At 38.6% G+C, this 25,078-nt stretch overlaps 1 protein-coding gene and 1 pseudogene across 1 annotated transcript in view; one reads left to right on the plus strand and one right to left on the minus strand.

Moving 5' to 3' along the window:
• GPC3 (glypican 3) overlaps positions 1-25,078 on the minus strand; it is a 456,145-nt gene that overhangs the window by 220,079 nt on the left and 210,988 nt on the right. Inside the window, exon 3 of the mRNA XM_033200897.1 lies at positions 1,840-2,534. Coding sequence (XP_033056788.1) covers positions 1,840-2,534 — 695 coding nt within the window. The remainder of the gene's footprint in view (positions 1-1,839; positions 2,535-25,078) is intronic.
• LOC117078116 lies at positions 6,441-12,413 on the plus strand (annotated as a pseudogene).

The raw sequence follows: 25,078 nt of genomic DNA on the forward strand, positions 1-25,078 counted from the left end.
ACCCCTAGAGTTTAAAGACAAGCTGAAATAGCCTAATCCATCCTCCACATTTTGGATAAGCAATGGTTCAGAGTGCATAGCAGTTGCACTGTATAGATGCTAAGGGTGTGGATCAACCAAGCCAACAAGGTCTGGGTTTGAATCCCAGCTCCTCGGACTTAACTAGCTTTGAGGAAGAAATAAGACTCAGTGTTTGATAGATCAGTAGGGTGTATACAGTGTATAGTAATCTATCATATATTTCTTTCTCTTTTTTTTTTTTTTTGAGAACGGGTCTCATTCTTTCGCCCAGGCTGGGGTGCAGTGGCGTGATCATGGCTCACTGCAGAGTTGACCTCCTGAGCCCGTCACCCTCCCACTTCAGTCTCCCCAGTAGCATGCCACCATGCCCAGCTAGTTTTTTGTATTTTTTTTTTTTTTTGGTAGAGATGGGGTCTCTATGTTGCCCAGACTGGTCTTGAACTCCCAGCCTCTAACAATCCTCTCACCTCGGCCTCCCAAAGTGTTGGGATTACAGGCATAAGCCACAGCACCTGGCCACATATATTTCAAAGTAGCTAAAAAAGAAGAATTTGAATGTTTCTAGCATAAAGACAAATATTTAGGTGATGGATATCCCAATCATATTGATTTGACCTTTACAAATTATATGAATGTATTAAACTATCACATGTCCCCTGAAAATATGTACATCTATTGTATATCAATGAAAAATAATTAGTGGAAAGGAGAAATAGAATATTTCTAAAACAGAAAAACAAAACAAAACCCAGCTTTTAGGTTTATTAGGACTGATTTCATGGGTTACTATGAAATGATATTATGTAAACTAGCCAGCATAGCACTTGAGATGTAGTGGAAGCTCAACAATGGTAGTGTAATATACTATTCTGCTACCTCCTTCTACAAAGCTGGCAGCATTCAGGAATCAGATACTACCTTAGGGGAACTGACCGGTAGCTCTTGGTTACATGCTCTGCTATATATTGGAAGTTGGTGTCTCCTGTGGTTCCGTTACTAAGAATATCTGACTGAAACCAAGCAAACTGCTGCCTCACTCACAGAACTTCCCTTCCTCCATCACGAATTTCATCAGGGTTAGACTGATAGAATCAAGGCTATAAACAAAACCACTGGAGAACATGGATTGTTTGCCTTGCTTATGTGCTTGTGAGGTTTAGTTAGTGAACTCTAGCTGAGTCTTCTGTGTTTGAAGTTACTACTCAAAATGCTAATGTGATATACATGACTGAAAACACCAAGAGGAAACTAGAATCAGAAAAATTGGTGATAACCAAATTAAAGGGAGATCTGGTCAATTTCTGAAGTATGGCTCTTCCGCTAACTTTAGGTGGGTGCTCTTAGGCAAGTTGCAATTTCATTAAGCTTCAGTTTCCTCATTTATAAAATGAAGATAATAGCTCCCACTTCACAGGCTTGTCATCTATTGTGTATCAAAAATGAGGATTATGATAACTGACAATAATGCTAATAATAGGCAACATTTATTGAAGACTTACCACGTACCAGACATGTGCTTAGTGCTTTAACAAACGCCATTCCCTATGAAGAAGATATTCTTTTTATTTCCATTTCATGAATCAGAAAAATGAACTCATAAAGATAAAATGACTTCCCAACGTCACACAGTAAGGAAGTGGGTGGACCATAATAGCCTGTGGTCTTAATATGCTGCCTAACTCTGTGAGGTCATTCAGTCTATCATCATCCCTTCCCCTGCTTCCAATTTTGTTATCATTTCTCTCCATCAGCACCTGCTACTGGCCACCTCACCCCAATAAGGCCCAAATCCTCTGAAAACTGTAGACTGGTACTCACAGTGGTGGTCAGCTTTCCTGCATTCTTCTGGACATACTGGATAGAATCGTGGATTGTTGAAAAGAGACCAAGCAGTACGTTTTCCATGTCATAGATTCTGTACATGCCATTCACAAGCTCTTCAAGAGACAGAATGTATTCTCTCCAGTACTTGTCAATCTCCACCACACCTGCCATACAGCCTTGCATGACCACATTGCAGTAACCGCCACAAGGTTTAACCATCATCAGTCCCTGGCAGTAAGAGCAGTACCACATTCTGGTGAGCATTCGGCCACAGTCCTTACTGAACTTCAGGTGATCGGTTGTGTTGATCACTTCAATTCCAAGATTCAGAGCCTGAAGGAAGATCCTAGTGACTTGCAGTGACTTAGAAACCTGGGTCATAATAAGCTTGGGGAAGTTCCCAAATACTTTTAGGTCACGTCTTGCTCCTCGGAGGCACTCATTGATGTCCAAGGCTGAATCAGGCAGGCCTGGGTTCATTAGCTGGGTATAGATGACTGGAAACAGGCTATCAAACAATTCATTGACCATGTCATCCACATTGATGTCAGAACCCAAGATATAGAGAGACACATCTGTGAAAAATTCACCCACAAACTCAAAAGCTTGTGGAGTCAGGCTTGGGTAGTTGTTCTTGAACATGGCATTGGTGTAGTTCTTGGCATGGCGAACAACAATTTCAAAGGCCTCTGTAAAAAAAAAAAAAGAGACACAAAAATGTGTACAAATTAAAGCATGAAAATCCAGGGTGTAAATGAATTTGAGACTTCTCTATTGCTGTGGTGATTAATGTCCCATTTGCGTTAAATAATTGACTCTCATTCACTTCTGGCATTGCCTCTACTCTTGCAGTTGTTTGCTCCTATAAATCAATTTTCCTTTCTGAACATGAAGTCCAGATTCTGATGTGCACATAAATTCTTAACACACAAATTATATTTCAAATGACAAAAGCCAAGATTCGGTTAACATTTCGGCCTTTCATGAAAACATTGATTAAAAATTGGCTAAATGAGAAGTTATTTCTCTTTCTCACATTGATTTATTCAGTTAAAAAGAAATTGTATTTCAGGACATTTCATTTTTAGACAGAGATAAATATTTGACAACAAACCATATATTGTATAAACTCACACAACAATTTAAGCCTGTTTAGCCCTGGAGGGGAGGCAAGTTTCTAGCCAAGAATAAAAGCTATCACAAATTTAATCATTTTGGTAGATTTTCTCCTGATAACTTTAAAGAGAGCTTTCTGACAGATTGCCAGACCTGGAAATGGAATTTATCCAATGCATTTGTATCTGGGTGGAAAAACAATCCATGTACTTATCTATCATTTGGTATTGAAAACAACACCTCTGGTATTTGCAAGCTGAACATCCGGAGGGATAACTACTAAGCTTCCTTGCTAAGTTCAGTTTCCACGTGGCTTGGAAGCCTTATCTGCTCTACAGAGACCACAAATTCATAATTGTATCTGCTGCCCCAACCCCTTTGCATAAAGCCTAATCAGTGTCATTGGTTTGAAAAAGAAAGTAGTAATGTCACCATCTCATTTTCTCCAAACTGAAACATCCCAGACCCAAATTATTTCATATAATCAGAGTTCTACATTATATGAGGGAAGGAAAAACAACCACAATAGGCTTTTGAAGAAGTAAGAGTTTAAAAACAAAAACAGCCAAGTTCCTGAGACACCTAAAATTAACATAGTCCTTCCTTCCATTTCCTTCCAAAGTGCAAAGGTCCATGACAGATGTACTCCAAATGATGCCAGTTCATGAGCCTTGAAAAATCAAATTATTACCACTTTTAGACTACTAGAGAGACCATACTCTAACAGTTTCTTGGGATCACTTAGTCCAACATTTCAGTCATCTGTGGCAGAAGTGAGCTCTAGGTTGTGCTACCACCATCTGCCCCAGATCCCTCCCAGGGTAGAACATGCTCCCTAGATTCTTCCCTTGGGCTTATGACATGCCAAGCAATGTTGAACAATTGCCAGGACAATTCTATTGGGCTTCCAAGCTCACTTGAGAAAATAATAAGTTTAAAACAGAACTTAACTTCCTACAAAGGTTTTTTTTTTTTTTTTTTTTTTTTGAGGCGGAGTCTCGCTCTGTCGCCCGGACTGGAGTGCAGTGGCCGGATCTCAGCTCACTGCAAGCTCTGCCTCCCGGGTTTACGCCATTCTCCTGCCTCAGCCTCCTGAGTAGCTGGGACTACAGGCGCCCGCCACCTCGCCCGGCTAGTTTTTGTGTTTTTAGTAGAGACGGGGTTTCACCGTGTTAGCCAGGATGGTCTTGATCTCCTGACCTCGTGATCCGCCCGTCTCGGCCTCCCAAAGTGCTGGGATTACAGGCTTGAGCCACCGCGCCCGGCCCCTACAAAGGTTTTGAGTATACGTGTGTTGGCTGCAGGTCTGAGGGCAGTGAGAGTGTAACAGTCTCTGAGGGACACTAGCTTGCATTGATTACTTCTGCTTTGCAGCTGTGTGTCCCTGGGGAAAAAATCTGCCTTTCCATAAGTTGCTGAATGCTCATTTTGTTTTTTGTTTGTTTAGAACATTAAGCAATTCCTAGAAAGTTGGTCTATCTTATAACAACTCTCCAAACTCCACATGCTCCTTTAATCTCAATCCTTGTTTTCTAAAAGCTGGATGAGGCCAAGAGATTAGCCCAATACAGAGGACCACTCAATAAATTCATTCAAATCATCAGAAATTTGGAGATTTGAAACTATTCATTCATTTTAATTTCAGCTGGCACTCACTTGTTATATATCAGGCTCTGTGGCAGGTGCTAGAGGCACGTAAGTGCTGGGTAGATGGAGACAAATGATATACCATCCTTGTCTTAGAAGTATTCACAAGCTATACAGTTTAGAGTTTACAAAACATTCTCAAGTATATTATGGCATCTACTTTTTACAACAATCTTTTAAGTTTGGTATTACAACTCCCATTTTATAGATGACAAAATTGAGGCTCAGTAGAGTTAAAGCATTTTCCCGTGGTCACACAGGAAAGTAGAAGCAATCAACACCAAACTAGTGTCTTCCATAACAGTTACACTCTTGCTGCCCTCGACCTACAGCCAATACACATATTCTCAAAAACCTTTGCAGAAAGTAAAGTTCTATTTTAAACTCATTATTTTTCCATTGGCTTCCCATCTTCAAATGGAAACATACTAGAAGGAATTGCAACCCAAAGACCAACCAAGCAGAGGCACACCTTTCACCTTGCCTTTGTGCAGAATGAAGAGGAGGGAAAAGACAGCTGTGGATATGCCACTCCTGTAGATCTCAATCATCCAAGCATCCCTAAAATGAATTTTATACAAGGCAAGCTCTATCTCAAGTACAGTGCATTCATTCTCTAATGTGCAAGATGTACAACAGCGAGATTCCATTGACTGTACTGTCATAACATTTTTTTAAAGTTCTGTTACTAGCACTCTTAATCTATAGAAAAAGAAAATATAAAAGATCATAAACTCTTCTGCAGAAAGAATAATCACAATGCATGTTGCAGGGGAAAAGGTCTAGGGGTTTACTTTGAACCTCAAGCTCATATGTGCTCCCTGCTCCGACTTCCACAGCTCAGAATCCACTTAGCACATCTCTGGGCTTTCCCCAACCCACTTACTTCTGTATCACAGAACAACAAACCAAACCATAACTGGTCAACTAAAGGCTCCTGGGAGACTTATAGAAACCAACACTAGGTGAAAAGTGATGCTCAGCTTTTCTTGGCAACTTGAGGTTTCATGAAATGAAATCAAGGGTTGGAATTACTGCAAAGTTCAGCTCATTGATTTTTTTTTTTTTTTTTTTGGTCAGATAATAATGTACACTTCAACTAGGGGAGGTTTTCCTCTGCCTCTTTCCTGGGAAGAAATCAAGGGTATATCCAGGAAAACTTTGAACAAACAATGTAAAATCAAAGCTATCATGAACATTTTGGCATTGAATAGAAAATATTCTAACTTTTTACAACATAAAGAAAAATAAGTGGTGCAGGCAAATAGATTTAATAAATTTGGGTTAATACATGTCCTAATATAGCAAGGTTTCTAGACATCTAGATGCCCCATTATCATTCTGGTCACCACCGTTTGGACATGCTCTAGTGTTGTCAATGTCCTCCTTAAGTTATGGTGTTCAAAAAGGGATACAATTCTCTAGATGTGGTTTGATGGTGAAGTGTACAATCAGGCTATTACCTCTCTTTAAATGGTTCAATAATTTCTACTATCCCCCAGGACATATAGCCTATCACCATAGCAAAATGACTATCCTTAGTATTTGATACTGATGTTCTTGTATTCAGACCCAGACAGGAAGAAATGAGTTTTTATGGGCCTTTTCAGTAGTAAGCTGGGTATTTAAAAAAAGGAGAGTATATTTGTGTTTGGAAGAAGAGAGGAATAAATGAACCATGGAATCTCTTTCAAGCCCTTTAGGGTAAGGCAGTCCTTATAGAAGCAGGTTTTTTTTTTCCAAGGCAGTTTTTCCAGCACTGTAAGAATGGCAAATACTTAAGAACTTTTTATGTTCCTGGTGTAAATGCCTCACAATGGGTTAGAATAAAAATGGTCCTTGTTTTCAAGCTTAGGTACCTTAACGGAAGAAAGAAAAGTAGTATTTATGAAGTAACTGCAAGGTACATGCCAGGATCTGTGGTAAAATTGGTCATATCACATGAAGTTTCTGTTCATGTCCTTTGCAAACTTTTATGCAGCCAATACATATATGGAAAAAAAAAAGCTCAAGATAACTGATCATTAGAGAAATGCAAATCAAAACCACAATGAGATACCATCTCACACCAGTCAGAATGGCAATTATTAAAAAGTCAAGAAACAACAGTTTTGGTGAGGCTGTGGAGAAATGGGAAGGCATTCACACTGTTGGTGGGAATGTAAATTAGTTCAACGATTGTGGACGACAGTGTGGTGACTCCTCAAAGACCTAGAGGCAGAAATACTATTTGACCCAGCAATCCTACTACTTGGTATGCACCCAAAGGAATATAAATCATTCTATTATAAAGATACACGCATGTGTATGTTCACTGCAGCACTATTCACAAGAGCAAGGACATGGAATCAACCCAAACGGCCATCAGTGGTAGACTACATAAAGAAAATGTGGTACATACACATCTTGGAATACTATGCAGCCACAAAAATGAACAAGATCATGTCCTTTCCAGGAACATGAATGGAGCTGGAAGCTGTTATCTTCAGTAAATTAATGCAGGAACAGAAAACCTAATACCGCATGTTCTCATTTATAAGTGGGAATTGAACAATGAGAACACATGGGCACATGGGAGTAAACAACACACACTGGGGCTTGTTGAGGCGGGGAGGGAGAGAGAACATTAGGAAAAATAGCTAGTGCATGCTGCGCTTAATACCTAGGTGATGGGTTGCTAAGCACAGTAAATCACCATGGCACACATTTATCTATATAACAAACCTACACATTCTTCACATATACCCTGAAACTTAAAATGAAATAAAAAAAAGAAAACTAGAGAAAAAATCAGTTAATGTAGTCCATCACATCAACAGCCTAAATAAGAAAAATCATCTGATCATATCAATAAATGCAGGAAAAACATTTGCTGTTTTTCCTGCCAATAACATTTGCTGTTTCTCCCACCAACATCCTACATCATTCATGATCAAAACTCTCAGCAAACCAGAAACATAGGATAACCTTCTTTACCTGATAAAGAACGTCCACAAAAACATTTTATAGCTAGCATCATGCTTAATGGTGAGAAACTGCATGCTTCCCCTTAAGATCAGGAATGAGGCAAGAATGCCCCTGTTTCAGCACTCCTATTCAACATTATACTTAAAGTACTAGCTACTGCAATGAGACAATAAAAGGAAATAAAAGGTGTACAGACTGGGAAAACTACAGAACTCTGGTAAAAGAAATAAAAAAAAATCTTAATAAATGAAAAGATACTCCATGTTTATGGATAGAAAGACTCAATATTATTAAGTTTTCAATTCTTTCCAACATAATCAATAAATTCAATGAATTTCAATCAAAATCCCTGCAACTTATTTTGTGGACATCAATACTAAAGTTTATAAGGAAAGACAAAAGACTCAGAATAGCTGTAACAGCACTGCAAAAAAACAAAGTTGGAGGACTGGCATGACCTGAATTCAAGAATTCCCATCAAGGAACAGTAATAAAGACAGCTTGGTATTGGTGAAAGAATTGAAAAACAGATCAATGGAACAAAATACAGAGCCCAGAAATAGACTTACACAAATACAATAATCAACTGAACTTTGACAAAAGAGCAGAGACAATTCAATGAAGAAAGAATAATCTTTGCAACAAATAGTGTTGAAACAACTGGACATCCACATGCAAAAACTGAATCTAGATATAGACTTTTCACCTTTCATAAAATTAAGTCAAATATATCATAGACATAAATATAAAATGCAAAACTGTAAAACTTATAGAATGTAAATTGGGAGTTCTTGGTGACTGACCTTAAGTTTAGCCATAAGTTTTTAGATATAACAGTAAAAGCACAATCCATGAAGTTGAAAATTGATTAGTCAGACTTATCAGGCACTAAGCAGAAAAACATCCATTCTGCAATGTTAAGAGAATGAAGAGTAAAGCATATGTCAAGAAAATGAAAAGACAAGCCATAGACTAAGAGAAAAATTTGCAAAACACATATCTGATAAAGGCCTTGTATCCAAAACACTCCAAGAACACTTGCAATTCAACAGTAAGAAAACAACTCAATTAAAAAATGGGCAGAAGATCTGAACAGACATGTCACCAAAGAAGATATACAGATGGGAAAAAGATATTCAATAGAAAGATATCAATATCATATGTTATTAGGGAACTGCAAATTAAAATAACAATGAGATACCATCACAAAGCCATTAGAATGGCTAAAATTCATAACACTGACAACACCAAATGATGGCAAAGAGGCAGAGCAACAGGTACTCTTATGCATTGCTGGAGGGAATATTAATACAAATGGTACAGCCACTTTATAAAGCAGTTTGGCAGTTTCTTATAAAAGTAAACATACTCTTACCATGTGATCCAGCAGTTGTGCCCCTTGGTGGTTACCCAATTTATTTGAAAACTCATGTCTACAACAAAACCTAGAGTTTATAGCAGTTTTATTTATAATCACCAAAACTGGAAGCAAGCAAGATGTCCTTCAATAGGATAAATAAGCTGTGGTACATCTATACACTGGAATACTATTCAGTAATAAAAAGAAATGAGAGATTAAGATACAAACAGACATGAAGGAACTTTAAATGTCTATTGCTAAGTGAAAGAAGCTAGTCTGAAAGGCTACATACTATATGATTCCAACCATATGACATTCTGTAAAAGGCAAAACTATAGAGACACTAAAAAAATCAATGGTTGTCAGAGATTTGAGAGGGGAGAGGAGAACATGGGGAAGTAAGTGAAGCATGGATTTTAGGGTGGTGAAACGATACTGTATGATATTCTAATGAAATATACAAGACATCATACATTTGTAAAAAATTATAGAACCATGCAGTACAAAGAATGAACCTTAATGTAAACTTATGGGCTTTGGTTAATAATAATGTATCAATATTGGTTCATTAATCATAACAAAAGTACCACACGAATGCTAGTAATGTTAATAATAGAATAAGTCCTGGGCAGGGAAGAAGGAGCACACAGAAACTCTGTACTACCTGCTCAATTTTTCTTTAAATCCAAAACTGTTCTAAACAAATAAGGTCTATTAATTTTTTAAATTTTTTTTTAAAAAATTGGGCCTTGGAAATTAGCCCTTGATGGAACTAGTGACTAGAACCACTGAAGAGTGTTAAATCACTCCCTCTTTTTCCTCCTCAATCTGCTTTGACATTTCTTTCATGAGTTAGGGAGTTTTCACATACAATAGATGCCATATGGTATCAATGTAATTTTAATTGAAAAAACCACTGGAAAAGGTTAATGGACCAAAACAGCCAAATAGGTAACACATTTCAATGTTATTTTTAAATACTAAATGATTTTTTAGAAATCAGTCACATAGAAACTGCAAGTTAAGGTTGTAAGGAAAGCCTCACATTTTAAAAACTAAATAATAGAGAAGACACTAAAAGTGTTGCTCCAATTTCTGTCAGATTTTTCTTGCATTTTATGTTTCACATTAACTTAACTAGAATGGACAAAGCTTAGAAATAAGTTGCTATTAAATATAAGCAATTTATTTGTGCAGGTCCATGACCAGCCTGTAAATATATACAGTCTTGCTTTTTAAATTTCACACACTAGGCTTCTAAATACAACGTACATCAATGAGGAATAGAGGAATGAGTGAAAGAAAGAAAGAAGAAACATATGCTTTTCACAGGCTATTACGTATATCATTTGATAAATGGAGAGAGAGATAGATACAGATATTTCCCTAAAGGCTATTATAGATCAGAGAGAACAATTAAAATAATTCACTCAAAGGGTCCTCAGAAATGAGAAGTGAATATCTCTAACTACTAGAAAATGTATGAGTCTGCAACAGTTGACCAACTCATTAGCCCAACTACTTCTTATCGTTTACCCACCATTAGCTTTCTTGAACAACTAGTTTATTTTAATGTTCTGGACACCATAATTCAGGTAACTCATCCTTTTTCCCTCTTCACATTTATTACTGGAAGGCTTAGGGCCAGATTTATGGTCTGCTTCTATCAAGCATAATAAACTTCATACCATGCACTTTGTGTCATAACCTTACACTTGGCTCCATCTTACTTTCCCCTTTGCCGGATAGTTCCTATGTATTTCAGTTGCATTGCATCTTACATTTATTATGCACATATTTGTAGAGCACTTTAAATTCCTCTGGGGACAAAGTAGGATAAAAACAAATAGGTAGGTAAATAAATAAGGAGAAGGAGAGAGAGGAGCTATACCTATCACTTAAAGAAAAAATACCATTTCAACAATGTTTTCTCACAAGTATGAGTAGCAACTATAGAAATGTTTATGTTTATAAATGGCAAACACCTTGTCAGGGACTCATTAGCAGTTCAACACTGTCTTCCCTAGCAGTGGTCAAAGCCCTTGGCTGACGTTCTGGACACTGGCCTTGGGAAAGAATTTATGAGTAAGTCCTCAAAAGCCATTGCAACAAAAACAAAAATTGACAAGTGGGACCTAATTAAACTAAAGAGCTTCTGCAAAGCAAAAGAAACTATCAGCAGAGTAAACAGACAACCTACAGAGTAGGAGAAAATATTCACAAACTATGCATCGACAAAGGTCTAATATCCATCATCTATTAGGACCTTAAACATTTGAACAATCAAAAGACAACCCCATTAAAACATGGGCAAAATACATGAACACACACTTCTCAAAAGAAGACATAAAAGTAGCCAACAAACATATGAAAAAAAAAAAGCTCCACATCACTAATCATCAGATAAATGCAAATCAAAACTTCGATGAGATACCATCTCATACCAGTCAGAATGAGTATTATTAAAAAGTCAAAAAAACAATAGCCTTTCCGCGCTACCCACAGAGGGGTCCATACAGCATTGTTTGGGATTCCTGTCCTAACTTAGAGGAAAACTTTCACAAAGTCCGGAGCCCTTGATGTCCTGCAAATGAAATAGGAGGGTGTCCTTAAGTTCCTTGCAGCAGGAACCCACTTAGGTGGCACTAACCTTGACTTCCAAATGAAACAGTACATCTCTAAAAGAAAAGTGATGGCATCTACATCCTAAATCTGAAGAGGACCTGGGAGAATCTTCTGCTGGCAGCTCGTGCCATTGTTGCCATTGAAAACCCTGCTGATGTCAGTGTCATATCCTCCAGGAATACTGGCCTGAGGGCCGTGCTGAAGTTGGCTGCTGCCACGGGAGCCACTCCAATTGCTGGCCGCTTCACTCCTGGAACCTTTACTAACCAGATCCAGGCAGTCTTTCAGGAGCCACGGCTTCTTGTGGTTACTGACCCCAGGGCTGACCACCAGCCTCTCACAGAGGCATCTTATGTTAATCCTCCCACCATTGCTCTGTGTCACACAGATTCTCCTCTGTTCTATGTGAACATTACCATCCCATGCAACAACAAGGGAGCTCACTCAGTGGGTTTGAAATGGTAGATGCTGGCTCAGGAAGTTCTGCACATGTGTGGTACTATTTCCTGTGAATGCCCATGGGAGGTCATGCCTGATCTCTACTTCTACAGAGATCCTGAAGAGATTGAAAAAGAATAGCAGACTGCTGCTGAAAAGGCTGTGACAAAGGAGGAATTTCAAAGTGAATGGACTGCTCCAGCTCCTGAGTTCGCTGCTACTCAGCCTGAGGTGGCAGACTGGTCTGAAGGCGTGCAGGTACCCTCTGTGCCTATTCAGCAGTTCCCTACTGAAGACTGGAGTGCTTAGCCTGCCACAGAAAACTGGTCTGCAGCTTCCACTGCTCAGGCCACTGAATGGGTAGGTGCAACCACTGGTTGGTCTTAAGCTGTTCTTATATCAGCTCTTAAGCAACATGGAAGCAAGCTTGGCAAAAAATAAACATCAGTTTTCAAAAAAAGAAAAAACAAGTCAAAAAACAACAGATGTTGCTGAGGATGCAGAGAAAAGGGAATGCCTATGCACTGTTGGTGGGAATATAAATTAGTTCAGACACTGTGGAAAGCAGTTTGGAGATTTCTCAAAGAACTAAGAGTTGAATTGCCATTCAACCTAGTAATCTCATTGCTGGGTATATACCCAAAGGAAAATAAATCATTCTACCAAAAAGACACATACACTCACATGTTCATCACAGCGCTATTCACAATAGCAAAGACATGGAACCAACCTAGGTGCCCATCAATGGTGAACTGGATAAAGAAAACGTGGTACATATACACCATGGAATACTACACAGCCATAGAAAATAATGAAATCATTTCCTTTGCAGCAACATGGATGCAACTGAAGGCCATTATCCTAAGCAACTAATGCAGGAACAGAAAACCAAATACCACATGTTCTCAATTATAAGTGGGAGCTAAACATTGGGTACTCATGGACATAAAGATGGCAAGAATAGAAACTGGGAACTACAGGGGTGGGGGTTTAAAAACTAACTACTGGGCACTATGCTTAGTACATAGATGATGGGATCAATCATATCCCAAACCTCAGCATCACACAATATATCTATATAACAAGCCTGCACATGTATCCCCTGAATCTAAAATAGAAGTTGAAAGTAGAAAAAATGCCCTCGGTTGAATCTATGTATATGATCCTTCCAAAATCTTCCATCTTTTTACCTTTTTCCATATCTTGAAAATGTGGGTCAAATGTAACAATGTTAAAATTAGGGAGTTGCTAATAAGGCTACCTTCATCATGACTCAGAATTTGTCTGTTTTCACACTGGGTTCAGGAAAAAGACACCCCTGAAAAACCGGGAAAGTAGCTAAACGGAACAGTGTAGGAGAATCCCACATGAAAACTTGTTTCTTAAATAGATAAAACTTTAAGAACAGTTTGTCTTGTAAAAGCCACTGGGGTTTAGAAACCCATTTTACTGTGGACACACCAAGAATAACTCGGGTTCTTGTAAGAGAAGCTTGGGGGTCAGTAATTTTTGTGCTGTCATCTCGATGAGTTATTTCTGTTATAAGTCATGATCCTTAGCCTTTTTTCATTCTTCTCTGTCTTCCAGGATTTCATCTGGACCAGCTCATTCTTGGCTGATTGGAAAATAGTCTTACTTATTCGACATTCTCATGGCTAAGAAATGACACCTACAAAGAAGTATCAGGATCACATTCTTAAATTTTTTAGTTCATTCTTTACAAAAGAAAGACTGATGGTACCCAAAGAAGTAAAGTTCTACTACAGTTCTTCCAATAATCCACATAGTGAGTAGTTAAAAGGCCCCCAGGACTCACCAAATCATTCTATTTAATTAAAAACTTTTCTTTTTAAAAAAAAAAACCGTCATTCTCCAAAGAGTTTATGAGGAGAGGACATGGATTACTCCAAACAGCCATGCTAAGAGTGGATTATATCTTAGCTAGACCAAAAAAAAAAAAATCACTAACATATATTCTACATCTGGCTATTGTTTTCTCAACTTGTGAGTTTTTTAATAGTATATGACCATAATTCCACAAATCAAGGCTAAGGAGTTTCTTCTCTCAAGAACTTACTATTACTAACCATAGCTTAGGAAAATAAAAATAGGCTTTTGAGTAAGTATTGAATGAAAGATTCTGTACCATAAAGAAGGAATAGCTGCACTTAAAGGTTTAAATGCAAACATTCTGGTAGTACCTTTATCTAATAAAAAACCTGTATTTCTTTTCAATATCCTGTAGTCATTGAAAAGAAAGAGCCAAACATCTAGGGGACCTTTTGTGTTATTGTTAGGACAATTAATGTGTGCATTTTACATAGTCTTGTGCTCTTATCTTATATGCTCTTCTTTCCCTCTTAAACCACTTAGACACTAAATTAATACCCTAAGAAAGGTCAATTGCCAGTAGTGTATGCAACAATTGTTATTGAGAGCATTGTGTCTGTAACAGTTATTAAAGATTTTCATGGCACTTTTTATTTCTGCAAGTGCTTTACAGCCAAAGCTTCAGTGATTACAAAAGCAACAGACTCGTCTTCCCCATTGTTATTGGAAGGTGCATTCTAGCCCTCCTTTCCATCATTAATGAGAAGTATCATATCTGAATTGGCTTAACATTTAAACACATATCCCCTTCCAAGGCCTTAATCATTCATATACTTAAGTACTAACTGGGCACTCAATGTAACAATTTTCTTTTGACTCTTTACAGATGGAGAACCATCAGACTCACTGCCTACTCTCTTGTTAATGATAAGGTATATCTGAGATAAGCAATCCCAAGCCCCAAAGCTTTGGGCTATTGCTTCCCTGGGTGACTCATATCACAGTCTCTAAAGATGTGTCCAGTACGAATTTCAACTTGTTTGGGACCTAAATTATCATAGGCCCCTGACATTATGTAAAGTCAGCAACATTAACCACTTGCTAAAAAACTATTTAAAGACCATTTTTGAGGCATCTTTGCTGTTTCATTAGATTGATTGCACTTGTGTAAAATACATTTTTTCCATTTAATATTTACCGAGTGTACACTCTCTGCTGGACTGTGAATAAAATATGCAAACAACTTGTCCCTAGATCCTAAAGGCTTGCAATAGCCAGATATAGCCAGCTGTGATAAATACAAGATGGTCTATCTCATTTGAAAACCATAAAATACCATATAGATATAAAAGTATTAATCTATTTTGTTCTGGGACTCTTTTATAGCTTAAGTATACATAGTATACATGGCAACAGATCACCATATCTGCAAAATGCCTCATGTAATTTCAGATTTTTAAAGTCTGTATTCTAACTTAATTATCTCTTTCTCTATCATTGAATGTGAGCATGTGTGTATGTGTACTCGTGAATGCATGTGTTTGAGCAGTTGCTAAGGGAACATTATTATCCCAATTTCACAGATCAGGTAACCGAAACTAAGATTGTCTCCAAATCATATAGCTATGTAGTAGATGGTGGCAGCAATGAAACACAGAACTCCTATTTGTCAAATATTTTTTCCATTATGTCCATTTTATTCAGGGGCAAGTATTGCAGAGCACTTCAAGATTAGCTTTAGGTATAATAAGAACTAGCATCCTTGGAGCATTTACCATCTGCCAGGCAGTGTTTCAAGCGTTTTATATGAATTAATTTATGTAATTATCAGAATCACCCTATGAGGTGAGTATAGTATTCTTTTCATTTTACAGATAAGAAAACTGAGGCACAGAGAAGTTAAGTAACTTAGAAAGCTTATACAGACAGTAAGTAGAACAGCCAAGATTTGAATACAAGCAGTTTGAATCCAGCGCTTACCTACTAAATTACTATGTAACAATGCTTCCAGATATAGGTAGTTTTCTTTTCCTTTTGGTTTGACTAAGTAAACTTAATACCTCAGCTGTTTGGCTACACTGGGTCTACTAAATATTTCAGGAAAATAACTCTACAACTTGGGCAAGATGCGATGAACAACGCAAAAATCTGAATGATTCCGGCTACTTACCAACAACAATAATTCCCCAGAAATGCATTACCTGTGTTCCCTTCGAGTCATGATGAAATGGAAATTATAAGAAAATAAGTGAAAGAGGTCAATATTGTGCATTTCCTAGGGATTACTGATACAGGTATGAAATCTCAGAGCTCTCAACTCTAACCACAAAACTCTGCTATTTAATTGGAAAGCCAGCCTTTGCAAAAAGGCCAGGCTATCCCCCGAGTTGCAGTTCATTCAAAGGGCTACTGGCAGAAACAAGGCTCAAGGGCCAAGATCTTGACAGTTTCTTAGGACTCAGTTTCCTGCAGGGTATTCCAACACATGAAACACAGGAGGATGAAGGCCAAGGGACTCTTGAAGGCTGGCATAATTAAATCGGGTGAAGAGAGCTACTCAGGTGCACTCAGTGAACTCTGGAAGCAGGTGAAGACTTAGCAGGAAGGTAACCACCACCACAGGTACTCCAGTCAAATTCAGTGGCACGTGGGCAGGGGTGGCACACAAGCAAAGTTCAACCATGCAGCTTTCCCCTGAGTCTGTCCAAAAGAAGGAATGTTTCACCTTCAGTCAACTGCCCTTATATTCTATAAACATTATAAAATGATTTTTGCGTCCACATTAGAACTGAGTTGTATGTATGTGTGTGTTAGGGAGTCTGTGTGAGAGAATAGGGTGGCGGGGGATGGGGCGGGGGTGAATCTCCAGAATTAAGGTTATAACCTGACAAAATAAGTCAGCTGGTAGGAAAATAGCCATGTTGCTCTAATGAAGTTCCTGGTCTAGCTGGGCATGTTAGTTTCTGTTTCCCCTGGTTGTCTTACAAGGTCATCAAGGCACTAAAGCAACCACGTAATTTATCATTATTATTTGATTGCTGAGAGGTTTCATAAATTCTGGATGCATCTCCAAAAGTCTCTAATGCCTACATGCAGAGGGGGAAGAGTTTCACAATTTACTGAGCATCATGCACCTAAAGTAAAGAATTCACTCTGCAGGAATAACTTGAGAGTAAGTAAAGATTGACTCCATGGACTTTTCATGAAGCAAAACTTTTCTCCTTTTTCCAGCGGGTCTTTGCAACCTCTTTTTGACATTGCCTTTGCTTAAAAAGAAAATTATTGTCATGTATGCAAAGCCAGAGTATATACATACCTGAACACTACCTATGATGTCTCTCCTCCTTCATATCCCACTATACCCCCTTCTCCCCTCCTTAATTTTTGGACAAAGAGCCAGTTCCACTGACATCTAGAATGGAGGGAGGCAGTGGAAAAAGAAATACCCAGACTCCCATGTTCATTGCAGCATTATTGACAATAGCCAAGACACAGATAACAACCTAAGTGTCCCTTGATGGATGAACGGACAAAGAAAATGTTACAGCCGGGCGCAGTGGCTCACACTTGTAATCCCAACACTTTGGGAGGCTGAGGTGGGTGGATCACCCGAGGTCAGGAGTTCGGGACCGGCCTGACCAACATGGTGAAACCCCGTCTCTACTAAAAATACAACAACTAGCCGAGTGTGGTGGCACATGCCTGTAATCCCAGCTACCCAGGATGTTGAGGCAGGAGAATCGCTGGAACCCGGGAGGCAGAGGCTGCAGTGAGCCAAGATCGTGCCACTGCACTCCAGCCTGGGTGACAGAGCAAGACACTGTCTCAAAAAAAAAAAAAGAAAAAAGAAAATGTTACACACACATATGCACACGCACATGCATGCTCACATATACACACAACGGAATATATTCAGCCTTAAAAGAAGAACATCCTGCTGATTGCAAAAACATGGATAAACCTGGAGACCATTATGCTAAATGATATAAGCTAGATACAGAAGGACAAATACTATATGATACTACTCATCTGAAGAATCCTAAATAGTCAAACTCATCAAAGCAGAGAGAGGAATGGTGGTTTTCAGAGCCTGGGGTGAGGGCAAAACAGAAAGGTATCATCATTCAATGGGTACAAAGTTTCAGTTACACAAGATGAAGTCCTAGAGATTTACCATACAGAATAGTGTCTATAGTCAATGATACTGTATATATTTAAAATTTTGCCAAGAGCATAGATCTTATGTCAAGTGCTCTTATCACAAAGAAAATAATAAATTAAGAGGATGGGAGGAAACCTTGGAGAAGATGGATATGTTTATGGCACTGATTATGATGAAGGCTTCAAGGCTTATCTCCAAATTCATCAAATTGCACACATTAAATATTTACAGGTTTTTGTATGTCAATTACACCTCAATAAACTGGAAAAAATACTATAATACCAGTGTTATCTAGGAGGCAGGTCATCTAATCTATGTAGGCCTAAATAAAATATTACTTGGTACCTATTTGCACCAAAGCAGCTAAATTCTGAGGCTTAGCCACCACCTTAGTTCTGGTCTGCAGCAATTGCTAGGGACTTTAGCAACTATCGGAAGAGCCTAAAAGCCTAGTGCAAATTCAAAGAAATGAGTTAGAGAAACACCTTTTTTATTCAAAGCTTAACTGGATTTGTTTTTAAACGGGACAAGATTTATTAAGATTCAAATATATAAAGGACATACAAATAACAGTTCTGTATACGAAATGCCAGATATCCTGCATGTAAGAGCATACATGCAGGGTGCCTGGCTTAAGAAACCTTTCTCCATAGAGCAGTGACTTAGCCACAAGAGCTGCCTGTATTGTACTATAAAACAATCACAGCTGGGTGCAGTGCCACATGCCTGTAATCCCAGCACTTTGGAAGGCCAAGGTGGGAGGATTGCTTGAGCCCAGGAGTTCAGCCTCTGGACAACATAGTGAGACTCTGTTTCTACAAAACATCAAAAATTTGCCAGGCTTGGTGGCACACGCCTGGGGTCCCAGTTACACAGGAGGCTGAGGCAGGGGGACTGCTTGAGCCCAGGAGGTCGAGGCTGCAGTGAGTCATGTTCCCACCATTGCACTCCAGCCTAGGTGACAGAGGGAGACCCTGTCAAAAAAAAAAAAAAAAAATCACATATGAGGTTCATGATTAAGGACCAGATGACCTAATGAAATTGGACCTTCTGAACATTCTTGAACACTTGATTATTTTAACAAAATGTGGAAACCAGTTTAATAAGAGTTATAAAAATGGAGAACCAGCAATGAAAGTAATCCTAGAAATAACCTGGAAGAAGAGAGAGTATGGTCAGAACCACTCCCACAAGTATAAACGCTTGATTCAGCTTCTCTATTTTGTGTTGTCCGAACACCCCTGGCAAGGTTCATATGCAATATTAGAATCTCTTAGAAAGTCTCAAGTCCTGAGCTAGAAACAGAAAGCAAGTCACCCACTGCTACCTCGGTGACTTGCAGGATCAGAGACAGGGCCATTTGTCCATTTGCTACCATTTGTCCCCAAGCTCCTAACAAACTACAGGTCTTTATTTGCACGAGACCAAAACCTGTTATTTCAGAACTCTCTTGAGCAAACCTCTGGCAGCCCTTGTCACTACCTCCCAATTGCTATTCCAGATAAAAAGGGAAGAGCAAGCACAGAATCCACCTCATAGCAGGATTGTTCTTCTATTTTCTTCTAGGAGTTTCACCCTCAATATCTCACAATGAATTTCTTTCCTCATAACTCCCCCATCTCTCACCCCCACAAATTCAATTTAATATTTAAATCTGGGAGGGAATCGGGGGAAGGAGTGAATCAGAGGAAGATAGCTCCATTCGGACAGATGGACAAGGGACAGTATATACTATGAGGGCTCAATCCATCTGTGGAAAAGGAAATCCAGCTCTTGGCCAGGCCTGCCCCATTTATGTCTGCTCTTGGTATACTGACATTTTCTGGGTTCAAAGGAAACAGCACCTGAATTACTTAAAGGCCTGGGTACTATTTTAAAATAATGCTTGGAGTAATCTGATGTCTAAAGTGGCTTTCTGCCAAAAGGATCCTTTGTCACAGTGCTACATTCAAGACGGCTTATTTTAAATTGGCATTTGAAAAATGGTCCATTGCTGTAATTTGGCAATGTGCCTGGAAAAGGCTGAATTTGAGATTGGGCATTTTAAACAAAATCTGTAAAATACAAGTTTCAGTCACTTTCCCTAATGAGGTCGTCTGATCCTGCTGCTTAGCACTTTCCTTAAACATGCCTGGGGGCCCCTCTGTGTGGGCCTGGAGGCATCCACAATTTCAGTGCAAAGGAAGACATGGCACAATTGCACTGTGTCTCCTCAGCTGACCTCACTAGCCTTAACCAAACACTAAATTCCATCTCATGAGGTCTAGAATAGTGAAGTTGACATCACTGAAAATTCTATTTGTTTAAGGAAAGAAAGATGAGGCCAAATCCCTCAAAATGGTATTGCTTAGGTTTGCAACGCACCACAAAGAGATGAATTAAATTTCAAGTTTGTCACTTTCCCAAATCTGCATGTGGAAGTCACTACAGTCTATGCCTCTGGCCCGGAATGACCAAAACCAAACTAGAGAAGTAAATTGTTTTCTATTGTATTCTCCTTAGGCTATAAATTCTCTGGGCAGAGAGGGAAGAAATATTAGTGCTGTGTGGTCTTGGCATGCCATTATGTCAATGTGTCATTGGAATACTAATGTAAATGATGTTCAAATCGCCCCTGTAATAGACCCATAATTAGCTTGCTCCATTCCTATGCTGTGTTTAAGCTCTTTAGAATTGCTCAGATCTGAGGTTTTACTATAGAACAGGACACCAGTATTCAGAGACGCTGACAAATTCCATTATGCCTCTTTTCCCTGTGTTCCTTTCCTTCTCCTGTATTTAGTTTTCAGTCTCCTTTCCACATGACTCTCAAAGAACGACAGGTAGAAGTCAGTCGATGTAGCCATAAAAAGAAAAAAACTAAAGTTTGCTTGCCATCACTCAATCCTTGTTAGAGTAAAATTACAATGATATACAGTACATTTTTTTAAGCCAAGGGGTTATATGGGTCAGCTTACATACTAGCTTGCAAATCTGTTTTCTCAAAATGAGTTGGGCCAGACAAGAATGTTAATTTATTTTAGCAGACATATGTCACTACTGATCATAAACAAAGGTGCTGGTGTGGTGCATCATGCCAGCACATACCAACACAGAGAAAGGTCCGCTCCCGACAAGCAACCAGGTGAATACATTCACCATGATAGGTCCCAACCTCCCTGGAATCATGTCTCTTTCATCAGCTCATTTGGGTTGATGGTATCATCATACCCCACCCCCTAAAAATGTTATATACTCCTTTTTCATTAAATTAAAATGAAAGTTTTTGTGTCCTAAGAATGCCATGGCATTGCTGGAGACAGTGCTGATATTGACAATCTGGGTTGAGTATCATGGTTAACGTGATCTCAGCAGACCAGTTTTATAATCATGACTAAATAACAGTAACAAGAACAATGATGACAATAGTAACAAGAACTAATATCAGCATAGCACATTCGTTTGGGCCAGACCCTATACCAAGTGCCCCTTACATTTTATTAATTAATTAAATTATTATTTAATTATTATGATTACTCCCACTTCATAGGTGAGAAAACTGAGGCTCAGGGAGCAGAAGCAACTTCCTCAAAGCCACACAACTAGTAAGTGGTGCAGAGCTGGAATTCAAAATGAGCTCTGAAGCACTTCTTTCTAATGCCTGATATGGAAGACTAGACATTGTCCTTGGAGAAGAAAGGAAGAAGGCAGTTTTAAGTGGCATATTCACTGTTCCTGAAATTTCACACAACAAAAAGGGGGTAGAAAATCTTTATTTTTATTATTTTGAGAGGGAGTTTCACTCTTGTTGCCCAGGCTGGAGTGCAAAGGCGCAATCTCAGCTCACTGCAACCTCCACCTCCTGGGTTCAAGAGATTCTCCTGCCTCAGCCTCCCACTGGGATTACAGGCTCCCGCCACCATGCCCAGCTAATTATTGCATTTTTAGTAGAGATGGGGTTTCACTATGAAAATTTTTATTTTTATTAAAAGAGTGCATCAGTTACTCATGAAGGCAGAGTCCAGGCGGCCTGCATACCAAATGTGAAGAACAGTACCAATTGACAAAGAAGCACAAAACTAGACAAAGAAAAGGACTAAATAAATAAGTAATTGAACTAACTGAAAATTGAGAGGCAAATGCAAATAAAATGGGAGCACTATGTAGAAGGAAGTCCCCTTTTAAGGAAAAAGAAGAAAGAAAAGCATTTTAAGATGAACAAAATGTCTTGGAAAATGAGCAGAATCGTTTTAATTTGACCTAGTTCATGAAGAGTAAGCTCTCGAACACTAGTGACGTTTATTTCTCCAGGAAAAATATCAGAACGAAGGAAAAAGCCAGTAAAGTGAATGTAAAAGAGCAGAGTGAAGGATACCAGCTATGGAATATTTCCCATGTGGTAGAATAATAACAAGGTGGGCCCTTCATCTTTGGGTTCTGTTTTGGGTTTCTGATACATTCTTTCAGTCCTTTATCTCTGCTGTGATGAGAATTGCTTTTATATGAGTATAGATATGTCTCAAATAAACTACCTGTCATCCTGGATAGATCATTTTTCCTCTCTGGCCTTTAGGAAGATAGGACTACCTGAGTGTTAAGTTCCCTTCAAGCATTGTAATTCCATAATTCTGTGCTATTTCTCCATAGTTACTGGTTGGCCGATATTACACATCAACTCCAGTAACAATATAATGTAGTATCTTACTAAGGCCCTGTATAAACTCATATAGAACACACGCAAAGCATCGGACTCCAGCAAACATACACAGAAAATATGAAATGAGTTTCTGGTTTTATTCCATACAATTTTGTGTAGAAACAGAGGGAGTTAATTGGCGAGAGGATGCTGGCAGACTGGCTGCTAGGAAACCTCGTTAGGTCCAGATCCTGGCCCTCAGAGGTGGATTCACTTCAACCAAGCTCACAGAGGGCCGTGTTTAAAATATTTAAATGCCCAGGATTTGGAGGCTCAAAACTCAATTTGATAAGGTTCCAGACTGATTGAACCCACACTATCAAACCCTCCAAGGACTGCTGGAATAAAGCTGAACGCCAGTGTACCCATTTATAATGACATATATAATATATGTAACCCATTTATAATGATACATATAATTCATGAGGTGACAGATCCTCATATAATCTCCCTACTGATAAATAATATAGGAAGATAAAATATAATCCAAAGCTCACTTAGTGGCCATGGAAGCAATGTCAACCCAAGGTATAAGCTTTGAATATCTAATTATGGCATCATGTTAAAATATATCTCTATAAAAAGGGTATTATAAATAAAATATTATAATAATAGCTAACATTTATTGAGAGATTACTGTGTGCCAGGCACCATACTGAACATATAGATTATCTCCTTTTATTCTCACAACGGCCCTATATGGTAAGTACCATTACTAAAATTCCCATGTTATAGACAGAAACTGAGGCTCAGAAAGGTATAACCACTTGCCCAGGGTCATGAAGCTGGGGAGTGGTGGGCATGAGATATGAGCTCAAATCAGTCTGGATCTGGGATCTCACTTATAACCATTTTGCTGTGTTGCCTCTGTGCCTAGCTCAGAGCCCAAGAAGGCAGTTTCTTTCTTGGTAGAAGGGCACTGATCAGTGTTACTATCTTTCTCTGTGACTTTCTCCTTTTCATCTGCTTTCATGACTGACAGCCCATGGCCCCCACTCCCTGATTGACACATTCTTTCTTCGACTGTGTTAACACTGTCAATCAGGCTACTGTCTGGTCTTTTTTCCTAGCAGCCGTTAGGTCTGTCTGTCTCTGTCTCAGTCTTGTTTTTTCTCTTTTTATTTGAAATTAAAACAATAAAGTTCAAAGAAGTAAAGTAATAGTCACCCATAGTCCCACCAACTGTTACCAACATGAGTTAACTTTTGGCAATTTGCTGCCAGCGTTGTTTTTTTCCTTATTTTTTTCTTCATTTATACTTTACGAATTAGACAATGAATACGCGACTCCATTGTTCTTTTGTAATTCAGTCTCTTCAAAGTGAATTTGCATAGTTCTGTTCTCATCCAAAGCTTGTTGATGTTCTACCTTAACTTTTAGGTAGTGATTTCATTTTCCTTATTTTCAGGGTCTTGGGGAGACCCCTGTAAGTTGCTTCCATGTCTCAACTATACATTCAAAGATATGTTGAGATTGATATGGACAGGCAGATAGCCTGGCCATCTTATTAACATAGGGCCCAAGATCATGCACTCTGTCTAGCCTGTCTGACTGCCCTAATTGTCAGAAAAATCTATTTCAGCATAAGATTGTAAAAATTGGTATCATGCCGGGGTCAGTAATTACATAGTCTTTCCCCAACACAGCAAAAGGATGTGTATATTGACAAGAAGATTACAGGATTGGACATAAACAATTCACTACACAAGGGACTTTGGCAGAATTGAGAGCATCACTTTGAAAAAGAGATACCTTGGAAACAAAAATGTAACCCATGAAGAAGACACCTCTGGCCATCTCTGAGAATCATAAGCAAATTCATGATATCTAATAACTACAACATTAAGTCTACGTTTATTTCAAAATAAAAAATTAAAAGGGGCATGAGTTTAAAGAAAGGTGCATACCCAAAACTATTTTAAAAGGTCATCAGTGGAAAAGGTAAAGACTGGAAAGTTAATGGAAAATAAAAAGCCTCCCAGAAAGGAAAAACTGTGGTGTGCATAGCAAATATAACATGTGAACACAGTGAACAATGGTCAAAGACATCTTTTCTACAAATCAAAGAAGCCTTTTCCAGTCTGTGACATGTTAAACTTCTAGGGTTGTAATTATGGAGTTATTTTTATAGTTTATCTACTCTAAATATATCTTTCTAATAATATATATAGCAGAAAACTGAGGAGATATTGTTGACTAAATTCATTGCTATTTCTGATCAAAACACATTCTCAAAGAATCTCATTACACAGATTATAGGGTATCAACCAAATGACTGGCGCCCCCTCCTGCCTTCCCAAGAATGACAAAACAATCCTCATGTCTCAGCCCTTCACAAACCGCTTTTCCGGCACTACTTGATCTAATCTCTTCTACGCATAGATCCACGGTGAGGCCTGCTGCTAGTATTCGA

This window comes from Trachypithecus francoisi, unplaced genomic scaffold, assembly GCF_009764315.1.
Source record: "Trachypithecus francoisi isolate TF-2019V2 unplaced genomic scaffold, Tfra_2.0 Lachesis_group6, whole genome shotgun sequence".
NCBI classification, from domain to species: domain Eukaryota; kingdom Metazoa; phylum Chordata; class Mammalia; order Primates; family Cercopithecidae; genus Trachypithecus; species Trachypithecus francoisi.